Source organism: Grampus griseus (assembly GCF_964374135.1).
Source record: "Grampus griseus genome assembly, chromosome: 1".
Taxonomy (NCBI): domain Eukaryota; kingdom Metazoa; phylum Chordata; class Mammalia; order Artiodactyla; family Delphinidae; genus Grampus; species Grampus griseus.
In genome coordinates, this window is record NC_139017.1 from 165,417,919 (window position 1) to 165,439,284 (window position 21,366).

Sequence of the window (21,366 nt, forward strand, 5' to 3'; positions counted from 1 at the left end):
AGACATCTTGGGATTCATCTGGTTTAGGAAAGACCTTTAACTACTAGGTGGTAGTCACCTCAATGTTCTTTAAATAGTCAGGTTTTGAGGTCTTTTCACTGGGGTCTGTTCTGATGGCTGCCTCCCACCAGCGTGAAACAGAAGGATGACCTTATTCTGTGAGCAGAACAACTGTGAAGGAAGTAGCTGCATGTGTGAAAGTCTGTGGGAAGAGAGAGCCACCTACAATGTCCCCACCAAATCAGTCAGTGGAAGGCCTTCTGCAGGGAGCTCCCAACAGATCCCTGAATGCCACAGAAACCCCAGGGGCTTGGGATGCAGGGACCCTCCAAGCCCTCAAGATTTCTCTTGCTGTGGTCCTTTCCATCACCACACTGGCCACAGTCCTTTCCAACGCCTTTGTGCTTACCACCATCTTCCTGACCAGGAAGCTCCACACCCCAGCCAACTATCTCATTGGCTCCCTGGCCGTGACTGACCTCTTAGTTTCCATCTTGGTCATGCCCATCAGCATCGCATATACCACCACCCACACCTGGAGCTTTGGCCAACTCCTGTGTGACATCTGGCTGTCTTCTGACATCACGTGCTGCACAGCCTCCATCCTGCATTTCTGTGTCATTGCTCTGGACAGGTACTGGGCCATCACTGATGCTTTGGAGTATAGTAAACGCCGGACAGCAGGCCGTGCGGTCGCCATGATTGCCATTGTCTGGGCCATCTCCATCTGCATCTCCATCCCACCGCTCTTTTGGCGGCAGGCCAAAGCTCAGGAAGAGATGTCGGACTGCCTGGTGAACACTTCTCAGATCTCCTACACCATCTATTCCACCTGTGGGGCCTTCTACTTCCCATCTGTGTTGCTCATCATCCTTTATGGCCGGATCTACACAGCCGCCCTGAACCGCATCCTGAATCCGCCATCCCTCTACGGGAAGTGCTTTACCACAGCCCGTCTCATCACAGGCTCTGCGGGGTCCTCTCTCTGCTCGCTCAATCCCAGCCTTCACGAGGAGCACTCTCATTCCGCCGGCTCCCCTCTCTTTTTTAACCATGTGAAGATCAAGCTTGCGGATAGTGTCCCGGAGCGCCAGAGGATTTCTGCTGCCCGAGAGAGGAAAGCCACTAAAACCCTGGGGATCATTCTGGGCGCCTTTATCATCTGCTGGCTGCCCTTCTTTGTTGCATCTCTGGTCCTCCCCATCTGCCGGGACTCCTGCTGGATCCACCCAGCTCTTTCTGACTCTTTCACCTGGCTAGGCTATCTAAACTCCCTCATCAATCCAATAATCTATACTGTGTTTAACAAAGACTTTCAGCAAGCATTTCAGAAAGTCGTCCATTTCGGGAAAGCCTCTTAGTCTTGTTTGGTGGCAACTCTTGTTATCTTTTATGTCCTGTAACCCAACTGGAATTGTCTTTTTTATTTTTCCTGAGAGTTGGGTTAGTCCTGATATCTTGGGTTTTGGTTCAATCAATAGAATTGTTCAGCATTCTTTTTTGCTGCTGTTTTCTTGACCTCTGAGCCACCCAAAGCTGGGCAGCTGTGTAAAATGGAACAAGACCTCACTTAGTATATTTTCACAGTTCATCCATGTTGGGAAGAATGTGACCACAGGTTTCCCCATTGATGCAATTCAGGCAGAAAGCTGCCTGACTCTGTAGGAAGACCCCAGGCTCAAAGCGGGAGGCTTTCTGGTCTACGTAAGTTTTGTATGGAGCTTAAAAGAGGGTAGATGAGATTAATGACCTGAGTTGAAAGAGAATTTGGAGTCAGGTGGATGGGTTTCCATTCCATATGGCACCTTAATTGGAAATTAACACTCAAGTATCAATATTTCTTCCGCTGAGTCCTTCTTAGATTGAATCTTCCTTAGTTGTTCATGGGGAGAGATTCAGCATTGGAGGTGCCAGTGATACAGAGTGACAGAGAGAGATTCAGAAGCCAGGGGCAGGGGAGTGGGATGGCTGGAACCAGATAACTACCCTGTGCCTATCCTTCCCCAGTTTCCCTGCACCATCTTAATGTTCTGAAGTTAAAACCCACAGTTACCCCCATTGAAGTAGATTGACAGGATTTGCACCTACCAAGCTTGGAATACCATTCTGAATTTTGTTCCTATATCCCATTCTCTTTAGAGATCTTAAGCTGTTGAGTATTGTCAAATAAAAAGCATGAAACATCATGATCAGCAAAGCCTCAAAGGGGTAATTTTTCCCCCTCTCCCTGGACATAGAAACCTTTCAATTAAATTGTCTCTAGCATTTATTGAGCACCTACCACATGCCAGGCCCTGTGCCAGAGTCCTGGTAGTTATTATTTCATTGGAGCCTCATAACAATGGAAGTCAGTGTAACATGATGATTACAGCTGAGGACCTAATGCCTCAGTTCAAATCCAAGTACTACCAATTTCTAGCTGGGTGACCTTGGACAGGTTTCTTAATCCCTCTTTGCCTCACTTCCCTCAAATGTAAAATGAGGAAAATAATGGGTATATTATTGTATATTTTAATACAGTGCTTGGCCTAAGAGCTCCTGCCCAAGGTCAAGCCATATAAAAACAGCAGCTGCTATGTATTGAGTGCCTGCAATGCTCCTTACATAAATTTCTGGTTTGCTTTTCATCCTCATTTTGCAATAAAGAAACTTGCCTATGGTTAGGGAAGATTTCATAAAGAGGTGACACATCAGCAGACTCCCGAAAGATGAGCCTTTTGGGGATGGGAGACTAAGGAAGGGGAGGTGTGATGAAGCCTCATGGGGGAGATGGGGCAGAGCAAAGGAAGGTAGGGAGGGTCACGCCAGGTGGAGAAAAGAGCAGGAACAGAGACTGGGAGGCCTGTAATGCTCCATGGGGTCTCTGGGCACAGGGAGAAGGAGAGTCGGGAATATGGAATATCAGAAAGGGAGGAAAAAGGAGGGATGCCAAGATAAGGGTAGGGGAGCACCCAGAGGAGTCTTGTGCTGACCTTGAAGTTTCTGCTGGACATCTCACAGTGTGGTCCCTGGACCATCTGCATCACAATCTCCCAGGGAGACTCCGTCAACATTGAATTTCTGGTCCCTAACTCAGACCCACTACGTCAGAATCTCTGGCAGTGAAACCCAGGAATCTGTTTTAAATAAACCTCTCTCCACTTCTTGCACTAGGTGATTTTTAGGCACTAGATTGTTCCCAAATTTCTAAAACCACTGTGTTAGTGACTTGCTCACCCCGTGGAGGCCCTCCCTGAGCCCAGAGACACGTCTCAGCATGATCACTGCTCTCCTCTGCTCCCCGCGTGCCCTTCCCTACTTTCCTTTAAGGCTGTGCTCTTCCCCACCTCCTCCATCTCGCTTTGGGCCATCTTCCTGATCTGATCTGGGAAAGATCAAGAATCCAGAGACTGGACAGGGAACTATGTACATACAGTGTGTCTCAGTGGTTAAAGGCACAGGCTTTGAGGTCAGAAATACATGGGGTTGGGGCTTCCCTGGTGGCGCAGTGGTTGAGAGTCCGCCTGCCGATGCGGGGGACATGGGTTCGTGCCCCGGTCCAGAAAGATCCCACATGCCGCAGAGCGGCTGGGCCCGTGAGCCATGGCCGCTGAGCCTGCGCGTCCGGAGCCTGTGCTCCGCAATGGGAGAGGCCACAACAGTTAGAGGCCCGCGTACCGCAAAAAAAAAAAAAAAAAAAAAAGGAATACGTGGGGTTGGATCCCGGTTCTGCCATTTATCAACTGTGTGACCTGGGGCAAGTCCCCTAATCTCTCTGTGCTCCAGTTTTTTCATCTGTTAAATGGAGTTGTCAGTATTTAAGCCATAGGATCTTTGTGAGGATTAAATGAGGCAGTGATTTGCAAAATGCTTCACACAGTGCCTGGCACGTAAGTGCTCAGTAAAATGCCACCTGTTACTATTTGAGAACTTTGAGCCAATTACAAAAGAGGCTCAAATGCCACCACCTCGAGGCCTTCCCTAACTGTCTAGAACAAAGGTTGGTAAAACTTTTAAAAACAGCTTTATTGGTAAGATGTGGCACATATATACAATGGAATCTTACTTAGCCATAAAAAGAAACGAAATTGAATTATTTGTAGTGAGGTGGATGGACCTAGAGTCTGTCATACAGACTGAAGTAAGTCAGAAAGAGAAAGACAAATACCGTATGCTAACACGTATATATGGAATCTAAGAAAAAAAAATGTCATGAAGAACCTAGGGGTAAGACAGAAATAAAGACACAGACCTACTAGAGAACGGACTTGAGGCTATGGGGAGGGGGAAGGGTAAGCTGTGACAAAGTGAGAGAGTGGCATGGACATGTATGCACTACCAAATGTAAAATAGATAGCTAGTGGGAAGCAGCCACATAGCACAGGGAGATCAGCTTGGTGCTTTGTGATGCGTGGGATAGGGAGGGTGGGAGGGAGGGAGACGCAAGAGGGAAGAGATATGGAAACATATGTATATGCATAACTGATTCACTTTGTTATAAAGCAGAAACTAACACACCATTGTAAAGCAATTATACTCCAATAAAGATGTAAAAAAAAACAGCTTTATTGGGATATAATTCATATACCATAAATTCACCCATTTAAACGGTACAATTCCATGCCTTTTAGTATGTTTACAGAGTTGTGGAACCATCACCACAATCAGTTTTCATCACTCCAAAAAGAAACCGTGCACACTTTAGCCATCATTGCCCACCCTCTCTCCCTAGGCGATCAGTAACCTATTTCTGTCACTGTAGATGGACTCTTCTGGATATTTCATACAAATGGAATCATACAATACGTGGTACTTTGTGACTGGCTTCTTTCTTTTCACAGTTGATCCATATTGTAGCGTACATCACTATTACATTTCTTTTTCTTTCTTTAATATTTATTTATTTAGGTTGCGCCAGGTCTTAGTGGCGGCACGTGGGCTTCTTAGTTGCAGCATGCATGCGGGACCTAGTTCCCCAACCAGGGAGCGAACCCGGGCCCCCTGCATTGGGGGCGGTCCCTACATTTCCTTTTTTTTTTTTTTTTTTTTTTTGCGGTACGCGGGCCTCTCACTGTTGTGGCCTCTCCCGTTGCGAAGCACAGGCTCCGGACGCGCAGGCTCAGCAGCCATGGCTCACGGGCCCAGCCGCTCCGCGGCATGTGGGATCTTCCCGGACCGGGTCACGAACCCGCGTACCCTGCATCGGCAGGCAGACTCTCAACCACTGCGCCACCAGGGAAGCCCCCTACATTTCCTTTTATTGTCAGATAATATTCCACTGTATGACTATACCACATTTTATTTATTCGTTTATCTATTGATGGACGTTTCGGTTGTTTCCACTTTTTGGCTACTGTGGATACGGCTGCTCTGACCTTTGTGGTATAAGTTTTTGTGTGGACATATGCTTTCATTTCTCTTAGGTATATAGCTAGGAGTGGAGTTGCTGGGTCATATGGTAACTCTGTCTACCCTGTTGAGGAACTGCCAGACTTTTCCAAAGCGGCTGCACCATTTTACATTCCCATTATCAGTGTGTGAGGGTTCCAGTTTGTTCACATTCTCACTCTTACTTGTTATTGTCTGTCTTTGATTATAGCCATTCTAGTGGGTGTGAAATGGTATCTCCTTGTGATGGCAAACTTTTTTTTTAAGGGCCAGAGAGTAAGTATTTTCAGCTTCACAGGTCATAGAATCTGTGTTGTAATTATTCAACTCTGCCATTGTAGCATGAAAGCAGCCATAGACAATACATAAATCAATGAGCTTGGCTATATTCCACGAGAATGTTATTTACTAAAATAGATGGCAGCTCACAGGCTGTAGTCGGAAGACCTCAGAAGAGCAGGCACCCCTCCCCTCCATCTACCCAGCCATCTCTGTCCCCTTCTCTGACTTTATTATATTTATTACTGAGGATGATATATATTAGTTCTTGCTTATTGTCTGTCTGTCACCTCTAGGGTGTCAGCTTCTTAAAGGTGGGGATCTTACTTATCATGTATCATTGTTTGATCGCCAACACACTTCAGTGCCTAGACATGGTAGATACTCAATAAATATTTGTTTGAATGAAACACCACTTCCAGGTTTATAAATGACTTATTCTCAATGTCTTTGTCTTTAAAGTTTTAAGAGAAGGTAACTTGTTCCTGTGGCTGGAACCTCACATATCATGAGATTTGGTGTCAGGTAGACCTAGGTCAGACTCAGGGCAGTTCTGTCCTGAGTGTAGCTGAGGCAAGAGGTGAGTGAGGAGGCTGGGTTACCCCAGTATCCCCAAGGAGCCAGGGCTGGGCTGATCCCTTAGCCTGCACTCAGCCCGGGCCCTCTGTCCTTCTGCTCAGATGCCCCCTCCTCCACAGTTTCTACCCAGGGACCGTCAAAGGATAGGCCAGCTTAGGAGAAAGATCAGCTGTTTTCTGCTCTTTCTTATTATTACCTGAAAGCTGCCCATGCCTGGAGAACTGCACACTAATTAGGCCACATGAAGATCAGATTAAAAATAAACTTATTTCCCATGACCACAGAGGAAGCCGGTATTTGGGGCTTTACTCCTTCCCCCTCTGCCAACATCCTTGTCATGCTCCTAATTCTTTCACAATTAGTCACAAACACACGCACAGCATGATGGCGATGATGCTGGGGGAGAGCAGAGCCTTGTCTACGACAGGAATTTGCTAATTTCTGACATACGCAAGTGTGGCAGACACTGCAGGATTCACGTCTAGCAGCCAGTCCTGCTTCCTGCCATCAATCAGGTCAAATGGCAACATGCCAGTTCCCCCAGGAGGTGAATCCTGATTGGTTTAAACCAGTTGGAATACTTCCATTCCCTTTACTAGGGATTGGTCAAGGGATGGATATGTGACCCAGTTCTGGCCAGTGGGATATAAGTAGGGAAACCAACTGGTCAGATCTGCCAGGGACCAAGGGGGTTCCCAGGATCTGAAAATTTAGGTACAAAATGGAGAAGTACCTTGCCAACCTGGAGAAGCTGGTTATTCAAGATATAAGGGGAAACACAACATTGTAAATCAACTATATTTCAATTTTAAAAAATAAATAAAATAAAAAGATACAAGGGAAAGTTGCTAGGGCCTTTGGAAAGATACTCCTTGCAGGGAAAGAGAGACGTGAGGAAAAAAAAGTTCTAAAAATGTTCTTCCTTCTTGGGAGCTGTCCGGTGAGGATGGGAAGCTTGGGCAGCCATCCTGTGATCCTGCAGGAAAACCTTGTGGATGCCCTGAGGATGGCAGAGGAGAAGGAGCAAGCCCACTTCCTTGACTGCATCACTGAGGCACCAAAGCTTCCCTGGGACTGCCTGTCTCGGATTACTTGTTAAGTGAACAGTAATCATCCTTATGATTTAAACACTGTTCGCTGGATTTTTCTGTTACTTGCTACTGAACGCATCGAGACAGATAGCAGGAGGACACACCTCTCTCTTGCTACCCGGTCCTCTCACGGGTTGGAAGGCAGCAAGTTTGGGCAGCACGAGGCACTCTTGGGTTGGCACGGGGTTGGCGCCTTGGGCAGGGAAGTGAGGACAGCCAGAGGATGTTTCTCAGTGTGAGCCAGCCAGTGTGGTAAACAGGTTATATTCATTGGCTGCGTTAAGAGGCAACCCAGGGATTTCCAGTGCAGCACGGGTACTCCCTGAGGTCCATGGGCTCAGGGTGACTCATCTGAGGTCACACTCACACTAACTAGTTTGAATCTAGGTCCATCCCATCCAAAGTGCATGCTCTTTCTCTTCACAGCAATGTCTTGGTTACATCGTGAAGAAGGGATAACTCCTAGAACATTCTTGGTGACAGGGAGATCAGTGCCCATGAGACACCCAGGCCATCTTGGTCAGTACTGACTGTTCTTCCCACTGGGCCCAAATCTGATTTCCAGTAACTTCCACCTGCCCGTCCCTATCCTGCCTTTTTGGAACCTGGAGGCCAGGGCTGTGTCTCCTCAGGCTCATCAGCCTCATGCCTCATCAGAACTTAACGTAACCCAGGAAGGAATTGGCCCATATTGCACTTGTTGTCAAACTAAAGTGCCAAGTCTTATACACACCTAGTGCTTTCCAGCTGGCTACATTCTCCTGCCCCCTGGTCCCTGATTCTGTCTCTGCACAATTGAGCCCAAGGGGAGGACTTTTCATTGATCCATGTTACATTTCTTCTTGTAGGTTCCTACACATCATTCTGAAGATTAAGTGGGTTTTGCATCCTGATTCTGTCAGCCTCTATAGGTGCTATCTCTCCCAGCTTTGTGGGATCCTCATAGTAAATGCACCCCAAATATTAAAGACAGTTACATCTATAAGGGAGAGGGTCAGGGCCCCCGGACAACCTTCTCCAGGCGAGCACTGCCAAAGGTATTGGTACTACCCCCCGCTCTTTTAGTCAGGGTTCTCCAGAGACATAGAACAAATAGGATGTGCATTTATATAGAAAGAGAATTATTTCAAGGAATTGACTTACACAATTGTGGAGGCTTGATGAGTCCAAAATCTGATGGGGAGGATGACAGACCGGAGATTCAGACAAAAGTGTTCCACCTTGAGTCCAAAAGCAGTCTGGTGCAGAAGAGCCAATGTTGCTGGTGAAGCCCAAAGGACATCTTCTGGAGAAGTCTCTCTTGCTTAGGGGACGTCAGCCATTTTGTTCTATGCAGGCCTTCAGCTGATTGGATGAGGCCCACCCACATTATGGAGAGCAATCTGCTTTACTCAAAGTCCACTGGCTTAAATGTCCATCTTATCCAAAAACACCCTCACAGAAACATCCAGAATCATATTTGACCAAATTTCTGGGCACTGTGGTCCTGACAAACTGACACGTAAAGTTAACCACTACCCACCTCTGCTTCCACAGCCAGGCTCCCTGACAGCACATCACTCTGGCCTATGATCGCTCATCTTGAGCCCCACAGGGACTCTCATTGATCTTTGTACTCTTAGTACCTGGCACACAGCCAGTGCTGAATTAATGATAACAATAACTAGCATTTATTGAGCTCTTACTGTGTACCCAGGTACTGCCCTAAGTATTTTATGAGCATTTAACTCATTTAACCCACATGAAGATGGTCCTTTTCCTATCCTCCAGATAAAATACTGGAAGTCCCAAGAAATTAGATAATTCGTCCAGTGTCACACTGCTAGTAAATGCTAGTAGAGCTAGAATTCCAGCCCTATAGTTAGTTATACCTCAGAATTCACACTCAACCCCAGTGGATGTGGTCAGGGCCAAAATGGCGTGTGGCTGTGAGGGAAAAGCACAGGTTTGGGAATCAGACAAACTGGGCTATGTATGCCAGCTCTTCCATTTACTTGCTTAATATCTCTCTGTGCCTCAGTTTGCTCTTCTGTATGGTGTGTATAACAATAACACTAGCCTCAAAGGGTGATTGGGACCTGGCACTGTGCCCAGGACTGTGGCATTCAAAACCAGGGAGAGTATTGAATGAGCCTGGGCCGTGGTATACTCACAAGGAATTTTTGTTGAGCACCTATGTTCCAGGTGATTTACAGACATTTTCTTAAGTAATCTTCATATCAGCTCTGGGAGGGATCTGTGTCCTTCTCCCCCTTTCACAGATGCGGAAATGGAGTTCAGAGCACTCATGAATCACATAACCAGGCTGGGATTTGTCCCATTGTCCTTAGATATTGCTTAGATATCCCTCTATCCCAGGGATCATAAACTCAAGGGACTAAGGCTCAGAATGGTTAAGTAATTTGCACATTCATAAGTGAGTGAAGCTGACTGGTGTGATACAACTGGGAGGTGTGGGGACTCTGGTGACTGGAGCTCATATGCCCTAACTAAAGGTGGCAGCTACTACTCATCTCTCACTAACTCGTGCCATACAGAAATGTGTCAGCTCTGCTGACTTTGAAGAGAGTAAGGAATTGGGATTTTTAATGCAATCCCCTTATTTTTAAATGTTGATAACTAATTTAAAAAACAAACCACTGTGCAACTATGCAGACAACTAAACAAACCTGTGAGCCAGATCCGGCCCCTGGGCTGCCATTTGGCAACTTCTGATCCTCCCTAGGCTATTGGCTAATTTCTGTACCCTGTACAGCAGTTGGATCCCTCACAGAGCTCACAGTTTATCTGGGGACCAAAGTGCATAAGCAGATTAGAAAACCAGACAGCCTGTCCACCACTGTCCTGTCCCGTAACCCATTCTGTGTCCTGCCCCCTCAGCTTCCTCAGATGCCATCCTAGCCACCTTCCTGTCACAGGAAAGGCTGGCTTGTGGGGGAGGGAAAGGGACAGTGCCCTGTTTACACTGCCCCTGGCAAGGAGCAGATGCAAGGAGTCTTCTGCATCTGGGAGTCTTAGGACAGTGCATTTACCTGCTTCCCCAGGGCCCCCTGCAGTCTGCTCCCAAGGGCAAGAGCAGGGATTCCACACCTGGAGAATATCAGATGGGAGGGGACCTTCAAGGTCATCCAGGACAATCCCGATCAGATCATTAACATCAGAGAAGCCGCTCACATTTTGATTGCTTCATCCCCCAACAACTCGGTGAGGTGGGAACTACTTATCCCTATTTTGCAGCTGGGGAGACTGAGGCTCAGAATGGTTAAATAATTTGCACAGCAATTAAATTGCAAAGCCAAGATAAACATCTAATCATTGTGACCAAGAGCCAGTACTACTAGCTACCAGCCTGCACCACTTCCCCGAGCCACAGTCCCACTAGCTGCTTGACTCCTTCCCATTCCTGCCACGTTATCCTCGAGCCTCTGCTCGAGGATACCAGTGACAGGGTACTCACTCCCTCTCTATGTTTTTAACCACAGCAACACTCCTTCAGCACTAACCAGGCACTAGGCCTCGCACTAGGCACTTTAAAAATGTTTTATGTCATTCTATCCTCGCAACAGTCCTGTGTGCTCCACATTATACCCATTTTACAGATGAGAGAACCAAGGCTTAATGTGATAAAGAAACTTGCCCAAGGTTACAAAACTAGTTAGGGACAGACTGGGATTCAAATTCAGGTCTGTTCTTTATGTAGCTCGGACTGAAAACTTCTTTTGGTTTTGGGGAAAGAAATATCTGTTCCCTTAAAGTAACGACCCTAATTCCTAGTTCTCCCATTTCTTTTCCCCAGATGCCCTCTTCAGATATTTGAAGGAAGATGTACCCCCTGAGTCTTTTTTATACCAGATTCAATATTCTGGCTTCTTCAACTGTTCCCCCATACTGTGTAGTTTTGTGGTCCCCCTTTCAGCTATTATTTTCTTCATCCTCCTATGAATGACTTACACTTTCTCCATGTCCCTTTCAAAGTTCTGATCCCAAATGGAACTCGGAACTCCAGACATGGACAGGAGTGTTACCTCCTTCATTGTACATACAGTGCTTCTATTAATACAGCCTCAAACCCAGTAAAGCATCTATGTTTGAAGCACTGTCCCATGCACTTGTGATAGAGAGTGAATAAGCCAGCAACTTCCCTGCCCCCCTGGAATTTACATTCTTCCCATTGAGCTAAAGAAGGAGGCAGAGCCACAGGTCACTTAAGTGAACTTTATTTATTATTATTATTATTTTTAAAATTTATTTTCTTTTTCAGTTTTTTGGCTGCGTCAGGTCTCCATTGCTGTGCACAGGCTTCTCTCTAGTTGTGGCGCGTGAGCTTCTCTCTAGTTGTGGTGTGCGGTTTTTTTCTTTTTTTCTCTCCCTAGTTGTGGCATGCGGGCTCCAGAGCACGTGGGCTCTGTAGTTTGCCGCACACCGGCTCTCTTGTTGAGGCATGCGAGCTCAGTAGTTGTGCGTGGGCTTAGTTGCCCCGCGGCATGTGGGATCTTAGTTCCCTGACCAGGGATTGAACCCGCGTCCCCTGCATTGGAAGGCGGATTCTTAACCACTGTGCCAACAGGGAAGTTCCCACTTAATGAACTTTAGACACAGATCCTAGAATGTCAGAGCTGGTAGGGCCCGATTTCTTCAGGTCCTTTTTTATAGATGAGGAACCTGAGCCCAGAGAGGGGCCGTGACAGACCCAAGATTCCACAGTGAGACAGAATCAGCTTCTGCCTTTTTCAGGACCTCAGGCGCAGATGAGCCCTGGGGTCTCAGAGGGGAATGTAGACTGAGATGAAAATGCCACCCTGGAGAATTTGGCTAAGGGCACCTACCCTAGGCCTCCTTCCTCAGAGCTGTCGGCAGAAATACTGGTCTATTCTATATATGCCCACCAGGTGGCACAGGGGCACCAGAGAAAGGCACAGGAATCAACGATGAGTGGGCGCCTTCCTCATTCAGAGCAATTATTCCTAGCAAGTGGAAATAACGAGGTGGGAAGACTGCCTGCTCTGGGACAGCACTCAGGCAACTGTATACATTATATACATATACAGAGGTGAATTCTGCCTCAAATAAGGAGATTGCCTTGGGGAATTGTTCAAAACTTGGATACAGGCGTCACGTAGACTTGGTAGGAAATCTAGCTCCCCATTGCTGCTTTATCATGTCACCTCCTGACACCTAGTTTCTGACACGTAGAGTGGATGCAAGACAAGGTCCTCATTTCCCAGGACTCTACACAGAGCCCGAGTTGCTTATGCCCTCTTCTTGACTGGTCCCTTTTCCAGGTGGATGGTGGGCAACTCCTGCTGGCAGAGACGTCTTGGTTAGAGGGCAGGGAGAAGATGAGGTTAATGGAATCTGACAATCTCACAACACAGCTTAGGCCTGGCAGCTCGTTCACCTCACATCACACAGGAACCGCATGTGCAAAGGCTCTGGGGCTGGGAACTGTGAATGTTTGGGGCGATGGGGGCCAAGGATGCCTGAGAGCAAAGAGAGAGTTGGAGAAGTAGGCTGGGCCTTGAGGGCTATACCAGACGATTGACTTTGAACTTTATCCTGGGAGCAATAGGGAGCTGCTGAAGGTTATTCAGAAGGGGGATGACTTGGTTAGGTAAGTGTTGAGACCCATCACCCTGATTGCAGGTGAAGGGAGGAATGGAGGTGGGGGAGCCTGGAGGCAGAGAGAGAGACCAACCAGGAGGCTGAGCAAATGAGAGCTGAGACTGGACTCTGTGATGGCGATGGTGGCGGGTTTTCCATCCACTCAGAGCTTCTGACCAGCTTAAGGCACACCATTAACACTTGTCTGTCTTGTCCAGGAGATAGTTCTCACAGGGTAAGGGGCTGCCCAGACAGGAGGAGAAGGTGGTCCCTACAGTGGGTGTTTCCTAGAAGATCCTTGAGGAAAACAGATAGCCTAGGCTAATGAGAGAGACAAGATCCTGGGCCAGGGTGCAGGGGAGATGCAGTGTGATCTAATGGTTAGAAACACACATCTCTCTCGTGTACCAGACTAGCCAGTTTTTAGCTGTGTGACCCTAGACAGGTCACTTTGCTTCTCTGATATTCAGTTTACTCATCCATAAAATGTGGTTGCCAGTAGGGCTCACCCCTTGAAGCTGTTGTCAGGGCAACGTAATATGCTCAGTGCAGTGCTGGGAACCGAGGAAGCACCCAACACATGGAAGCCCAAGGGGGAGCTTCCGGTTCTCAACTCCCCTCAGAAACAGTCTTTTGCTGTGGCACGGTGGTCATTTTGGCTCTGCAGCACCTCATCAGGCCAGGGTGGCTCCAAAAACAGGCCAGCCTGGGCTGCACACCACACTGAATCAGGCCAAGGGAATTCCAGCCAGAAGCAAAGAAATGATGCCTTGGTCAGCCCAGGGCCACATTCTGCGAGAAATTACCATTTCTGTTCCACTTTTAAACAAAATTTTATATTTATTTATTTATTTATTTTAGCCATGCAGCATGCAGGATCTTAGTTCCCTGACCAGGGATCAAACCCATGCCCCCTGCAGTGGAAGCCCGGAGTCTTAACTGTTTCAATTTTTAAAGCATTAAAAATGATTCTCCGTACTCCAGGGATCTCAGGTGAGATTCCTTACTTTAATTTTGGCAGTTTCTCCCTTATTTTGTGAGTGCTGGTGTAGTACAATCTTCCCATAGTTCCGGTCATTGTGGTAAGGGTTTTGTATCTATTCTTTCATGGAATCTTTATAGCAGGTCTCTTAGGTAGGTACTATTTGTTGTTATCTTCACTGTATGGGTGGAGAAACTGAGGCTTGAAGAGGTTAACAAATGTACCTGGGTCTGACACCAGCCCCTTTGCTTGTCACCATGACACTTACCTGCCTTGTGGACAGGTCATCAGAAAGGCACTTAGGGCACCCGAACAATCTGCCCCCAGAGTTACCTAGTGAGTAGAATGCCAAGGCTTGTCTGGACCAAAAGCCAATAAGAGAAATGACCATGGGATACAGGGCCCAGCAGTTGTCATAAGTCTGACTGAGGCACAGTCCATGGTATTAGTTGGGGTCCCTTATGTAATACATGCCTCTGAGAGTTTAGTACAGGGAAAAAATTGTCTCTTCCACATCACTGACCTGATTCTTCCAATCAGACTGTAGCAACAGCTAATTCTTATATAGAATTCACCACGTGACAGGCCTGTTATAAGAACTGAATATGCCTTGGCTCATTTAATCCTCCCAATGACCCTAAGAGAGGGGTATTATTATTATATCATCTCCATTTTTTAGATGAAAAACAGAAGCACAGAGAAGTTAAATAACTGCCTAAGTAAGTGGTAGAGTTGGGCTTCAAAACAACACAGTCTGGCTCTGGGGTTTGTGTGCTTAATCACATGTTTACTACTTCCCATATAATTTGTAACTCATCCTGTTTCCCTCTTTGCTTTGACTGCCAGGAAACTCAGAGCCATGGTTTTTGCTCTGTCATAGTTGCTGTCCTTAGAAAACTTGACCTAGCATTTCTGCTATTATTAGTCAATTTTTCACCTTTCTTCCCTCCTTCTCCACTGTCCTTTGGTCCAGGCTTTCATTACTTCTTGATTCTTGCTCTTTAATTATCCATCAAATAGGCTTGCAGCTGCAATGCAAAACCCTTTTTGGAATAGACAAGACATAATGCATCAGTGAGATGAACAGACTATTTCTGCCCAGCTGAACCAGGTGGACACAGTCAGTGCTAGATGGATGTCTTTTGAGCAACTTTTCTGTGACCAACATCATGCTTTGTGAAGTGGAGGACATAACAATGAACCTAAGTTGGTCCCAGTGTTAGTTAAGTTATGCTAACTGCTGTAAGAGAGAAATCCTGAGATCTCAATGCCTAAACACTAAATAGAAGTTGGTTCAATGTGGGTACCATTCAGTCAAGCGACTTGGGTGAAACCCAGGCTGACCAAGGCTCTGCTGTGTTCAGCATGTGGTTTCCCAGGTTCATGTGGTGTTGGCATCCAGTTGGCAGATGGGAGAGAAATGAGAGAGCTTTGAGAAAGCATACATAGTTCTTAACTTGGATTTGGCCTGGACACGCACACATTGTCTCTGCCCATATCGCATTGTCACATTCTTAGTTGCAAGAGGTGCTGGAAAATGTAGTCTGGGCTGGCTGCTTTGCTCTGAAACAACTCTACACATGAAAGGGGAACATCTCTGGTAAATAGCTGGCACTGTTCCAGTTCACAAGGACTTAAAATTATTGAACCCTTATAAAATGGCTAAGGATACCATGCGGTGTGTATTATGCCCAAGAGGAGGGAAATGTTCTTCCTCTGTTTACAAGGAACCGTGAGCAAAATGAAGTATTTATATTTTAGACCAAACATATTTGTCCAACAGGGGAATGGATTATGATGCGAGAGGGAGAGTTCCTCATGACAGGAAGTATTGAAGCAGAGGCTGAATTTTCACTTGGCTGAAGGCTCTAGAAGTAGTCAGGCTAGATGCTTCCTACTAGTCCTTCTAACTTTGAGCTTCTGTGCTAGGCTCCAGAGTCATCTCCGAGTGCCTATTTTGTGTCAAGTTCCAAGTGGGGTTTGGGGGACCCAAAGACAAAGGAGACAGGGTTCTGATTCTCAGGTTACTCACTGTAATGCGTTGAAATAGGACATCTGGGACGCAGGATAGTGGAATGGCCTGAGCTCTGGAAACAGGAGATTGGCATTTAATTCCTAGCTGTGAGACATCGGAGAAGCCACTTGGCTTCTCTGGTTCTCAGTCTCCTCATTTATAAAATAGGGACAATAGTTATCTTCATAGGTTCTGAGGACTCAATGATACAATTACATTTAGAGCATTTGTAGCACAGCGCCTGGTAGGTAGTGAACACTTTATTTTATTTGCAGTAATGTTTTTATGAAGGCCTTGGGTAAGTCACTTCATTTCTTCAAGCTTCAGTTTTCTCATCCGTAGGATGGAATTAACTTCCATCATGGGGCTGGAATCTTGCTGTGTTGTAGGGTCTGGGGTCTGCCTTTTCAGCTCTCAGCTTCCGGAAGCGGTAAGCGGGTCGCATCACACCCAGTGGGTAAGTACGAGAAGATTACGGACCGCAATCGGCACCTTCCCGGACAGAGGAGGAACCTGAGCGAACCAGGACGCGATTTCCTGGCTGCGCTCCCAGGAAGGACGTTTGTGCTGGGTCCCATCCCCCGGCCGGTCCTGCTCAGGAAACGTGGAGAGAAAGCCAGGAACCAGGCCTGCCGGGCCCCGCGGCCCCTCCGAGCCTCCCCCCTCTGCTGCCCCCGACTGCAGGAAGCCGGCCGGCGGGAACGCCCTGCCCGGCGGGTGGGAACGGCCCCGCCGGCTTCCCAGGCCCGCGGGGGCGCGGCGCGTCGCTGTCACTGCGGCAGGCGCGCAGCCTCCCGCGCCGCCCGCACTCCCGCTGCAGTCGGCCCATTAGCATTGCAGGAAAGTGCTGCAGTCCTGGTCCCTCCCGGGCGCCGGAGCGGAGAGACTGGGTCCCGCAGGCGCCTACACCCCACCCGCCTCGGAGCCCACGCCGCGGGGGCTTGGACTGGGGAGGGAGAGGTGACCGACCCTTTCTTTTGGGAGGTGAGACGCTGAGGCCTGAGGGTTTGTAGGTGAGTGGCCCAAGGTCATGGCTAGTAAACAGCAGGGCCAGAATTCGACCCGTGGTCTGTTTGACTCTAGAGTTTGTGCCTTGAGTCTGTGGTCCTGGTCCAGGTTCTTGAGGGGCTTCAGGTTCTTGTGGAGGCCCAAGAACAGGAGGCCTGATTCTGGGGGTTACTGATGGCCTCCTAGAGGTCTGTGAAAGCCTTGATTTTGTGTACAGCATCTTGTGTGTTGCATTTTTCCTCAAAGGTGTCAGCGACCCAAAAAAGGTCTCACCATAGCTTTCCAAGGCCCACGGGTTCCCCTGTGGGGACACCAGCTTTGTCCAGGCCTGAGCCTCCTCTGCAATCTATGTGGCATCTTAACGTCTCTGCAGGGGAAGGACTTGGGGTCTCTACAGGATCCCAGCCTCTTTCGCCTGGATCTTGAGAATCTTTTTATAGAATCCTGGGGTCTGTCTCTGAACTTGAGGTCCCCATGGGGCCCTGGTATCTCTTTCTGAGGTTCTGAGAATCTCACTATAAAGTCCTATGGTCCCCATGGTGTGAGTTCTAAACCTGGGCCTCAGGATGCCTATGGACCCTGAAATTGCAGGCAAGACTTTGTGGGTCTGTCTGTATACATGTATACATGGGAGATGTTTCATGGATTTCACCAGATTCTCAAAGGGGGCCCTGATTCCGCAATCTTGGAAAAACATTGCTTTTGAGCATCCCGTGTTAGACAGACCTTGCTCCCTTTCACCAATAAGAGCCAGGGAAGAATAGGAGGGAGGAGATAAAAGGCAGTGTTGTTTAGTAGAAGAATATGGGTGTGGAGTCAAGTGTTCTGGGTTAAAATCCCAGATTTCCACTCAACAGCTGTGTGACACTGAACAAATTTCTTAACATCTCTAGGCCTCAAGGCCACCTCCTCTAGGAAGCCTTCCCTATGTCCTGGATTCACTTAGGTCCCCACAACACGTCCCCCAAGCTCTCATTGCACCTGGGCTGATACTTTGTGAGATTTTTTTTTTTTTAATTTATTTTTGGCTGCGTTGGGTCTTCATTGCTGCGCACGGGCTTTCTCTACTTGAGATGAGTGGGGGCTACTCTTTGTTGCAGTGTGCAGGCTTCTCATTGCGGTGCCTTCTCTTGTTGCGGAGCACGAGCTCTAGGCGCCGGACTTCAGTAATTGTGGCATGTGGGCTCAGTAGTTGTGGCTCGAGGGCTTAGTTGCTTCATGGCATGTGGGATCTTCCTGGACCAGGGATTGAACCCGTGTCCCTTGCATTGGCAAGCGGATTCTTAACCACTGTACCACCAGGGAAGTCCCACTCTGTGAGATTTAATGCAGTTAATTAATGAAGTAATTAACTGTGCTTAATATTTTCTTGTCTCTCCACCCCACCAGTCTTAAGGTCTAAGAAGGCAGGGACCTTTGCTGTCTTACACATGTTAGGCTCTCAGCCATTTGTTATGAAATAAATGAAAGAGTGAAGGAATGGAGGGACTGCCAGACACTGCACTAGGGGCAGAAAGGAATTAGAAATGAATAAGCATTTTTCCACTCCTTGAGGAGGTCCCAGGCTAGTGGGGGGTATAATATGAGCTTGTGCAAGGAAGACTGTCCTAAATATGTTAATGGGGGGTAAACATTAATGGGGATAAACACTAATGGGGAAAGCACCAAGAGATCCAAAGATGAGTGAGAATCAGTCTCAGAAGAGTGACATAATGACTTCCCTTTGAATTATGTGTTATAACTTACAAAGTGCTTAACTTACGTAAAATATGCAGGTATGTCCTTACTCCACAGAGATGGGGAAACTGCTGCTGCGAAGAGTTCAGTGACTTGCCCGAGGCCACCCAGCAATCATGGCTGCCTAAGTACACAGAGCACTCACTTTGGAATTTAGCCCTCACCCTTTAGGAATTGAGTTTTGATGTTGTGAAGGTCTTGGTTTAGATCCCAATAGATGTGAGACTTTGGGCAGTTTACTTTACCTCCTTGAGTCTTGTTTTTCTAATCTGCAAGATAGGAATAATGACCTTCATAACCTATATGATGCTTGGTTTATAGTAAAGGATCCATAAGTGTTTGTTGAATGAATGTATGAAATACATGTGTTGGTGGATGGTCTGAAATGTGAGAGGACTTAAAATTATGCCATTTGGGGGGTGGTAGGAGAAACTGAGGGTGATTCTATCCCTTCCCACTCTTACTTTCTATGATTCCTGTGAGACTTAAGCATTGGCCTCAGCCACATTGTTCTAATTTATTGTTTGGAAACCAACAAAAGTGAGCCAGCACGGGCTTGGTTAGCTTTCTTATTATATACATCTTTACTGCCTTTTTTCTGATGACCAAGTAATACATCCTCTTTGTAAAAAAATTTAAATTGCAGAAAGATATAATGAGGAGAAATGAAAGTGCAGGCAGGTTTAGGCACTGTAGCCGCAAGATGCTGTCAGATTGTTTACTCCTTGGGAGGTGGGGATGGGGCACAGGACAGGGAGCAAAAAAAGATTCTTCCTGTTTAAAGGAAGAATACTACTGGCCTTGCTATGGTTCCTGGGAGTTCTGTTCAGAGTCTTGCCTCTGGCTATACCATTGAAAGTTCAAGTGCAGCTAAGGGCTGGGGAGACATGAGAAGATGAGAATTGTCTGGGCTGGGGCTTTCCCTGGAATGCCATGAAGAATGAGGTGGAACCTGTAGAATTTTCTATGGCGTATGAACAGTTGATTCACATGCCCATTGCTGATACACCCTGTAGCTGTGTCTTCATCCTCTTTCTCCCTCTTAGCATTCAGTAGAGTCTTTTTTGAAAATTCCTGCTATACACACACACACACACACAAAGAAACGCAAAATAAAAAGAAGGCATCGTATTTAGTTTTCTATATTCTCCATTTTGTAATGCATATACTAAGCATATAAATTATAATTATAGGATCCTACTACTTCTGTAATTCTGCAACTTATTCTTACTCTTTTTTTTTTTAAATTTAACAATACCCGGTAGACACCTTTTCTTGCCTATTCATGAAAATCTATTCCATTCCTTTTACCAAATGAGCTTCTTATGGTTGGAACTATTACCTCCAGTCCAGAGGCCAGCACATGAGAGGCCTTACTGGGAGGCCATGTTGGAATAGTCACAGCAGCCACCATATCCTGGCATGAACTAGATGCCAGGCTCTGAACTAAGCTCTTTCACATGTTATTTCATTTGATCCTCACAGCCCCTGAATGGAATAAATACTATTATTATTCACATTTTTCAGATGAGAAACTGAGGTGCAGAGACTTGAAAGCCCAAGGTCACACAACTGGTAAGTAATGGAGCTGAGATTTGAATCCTGATCTGTCCTGTGCCAAAGCTTTTGCTCTGAATGAATGAATAAGTGGCTGATCAGTTCATGGGTCCCAGAGAGAAGGTTCTGTCTTCAGAACCTCCCCTGTATGTCCTGGGTTCTCTCTTCCAAGTGTCTGCAATGCTTGGAATCAGCACATAGCAGGGACTCAGTAAAGGCCCTTTCTTTGCCTGCAGCAATCCTGTGGCCATGCCTTCCTTTCATGGGAAGTTGAATTTTGGAATCTCTTATTCTAGAAATAAGCTGCGATTTGTTAGGGGCTCTTGAGGACCAGCCCAGGCAATTCAGAACAGCCATTTGCCTGTCCCCCCTCGCAGGAAATTAATCAGAACCCCAAAGCCCTTTCCCTCTTCCCACAGGCCAGCACTCTGGAAACACCCAGTGCCTTGCTGCAGTTCTGCTAGAAGACTGCGGAGTCGCCAAGGGCAGTTTAACACAGATCCATCTCTCTGTAAGGAAAACGAGAGGAGAGAGGCACAAGGGAGAACCGGGTCAGCTCTGCTGCAAAGAATGAGAACTTGAAGGCGTCCCCAGCCTGGATGGGTGCTGAGTGACAGAGACACTTTGGGGTATCAGCTGCGACTCTGCAGAATCCACCTGGGGTCTAAAAACTGCAGTTTCTATTCCAATGGCCATGCTCTGCAGGGCCCCTTTCAGTGAACCTCTTCCTCTCTCAGCACCTCAAAGTCTTCCACTATGAAATGATTAGGTGGATTATCACTAGGGATGCTATCTGGTGTTAGGAACTAGAAATAATATTGATGATAATAATAATAAGAATGAAGGGCTTCCCTGGTGGCTCAGTGGTTAAGAATCCGCCTGCCAATGTAGGGGACATGGGTTCGAGCCCTGGTCCGGGAAGTTCCCACATGCCGTGGAGCAACTAAGCCTGTGTGCCACAACTACTGAGCCTGCGCTCTAGAGCCCGTGAGCCACAACTACTGAGCCCACATGCCACGACTACTGAAGCCCATGCGCCTAGAGCCCTTGCTCCGCGGCAAGAGAAGCCACCGCAATGAGAAGCCTGCGTGCCACAAGGAAGAGTAGCCCCTGCTCGCTGCAACTAGAGAAAGCCTGCACCCAGCAATGAA

At 47.2% G+C, this 21,366-nt stretch overlaps 1 protein-coding gene across 1 annotated transcript; it reads left to right on the forward strand.

The window, feature by feature from the left end:
* Positions 1-227: 227 nt before the first annotated feature.
* Positions 228-1,361, forward strand: HTR1D (5-hydroxytryptamine receptor 1D; the record flags this gene model as incomplete). The annotated part of the gene is made up of 1 exon (XM_082679269.1): positions 228-1,361. One exon carries the CDS (start codon positions 228-230, stop codon positions 1,359-1,361), a length of 1,134 nt encoding a protein of 377 aa, XP_082535395.1.
* Positions 1,362-21,366: the final 20,005 nt, after the last annotated feature.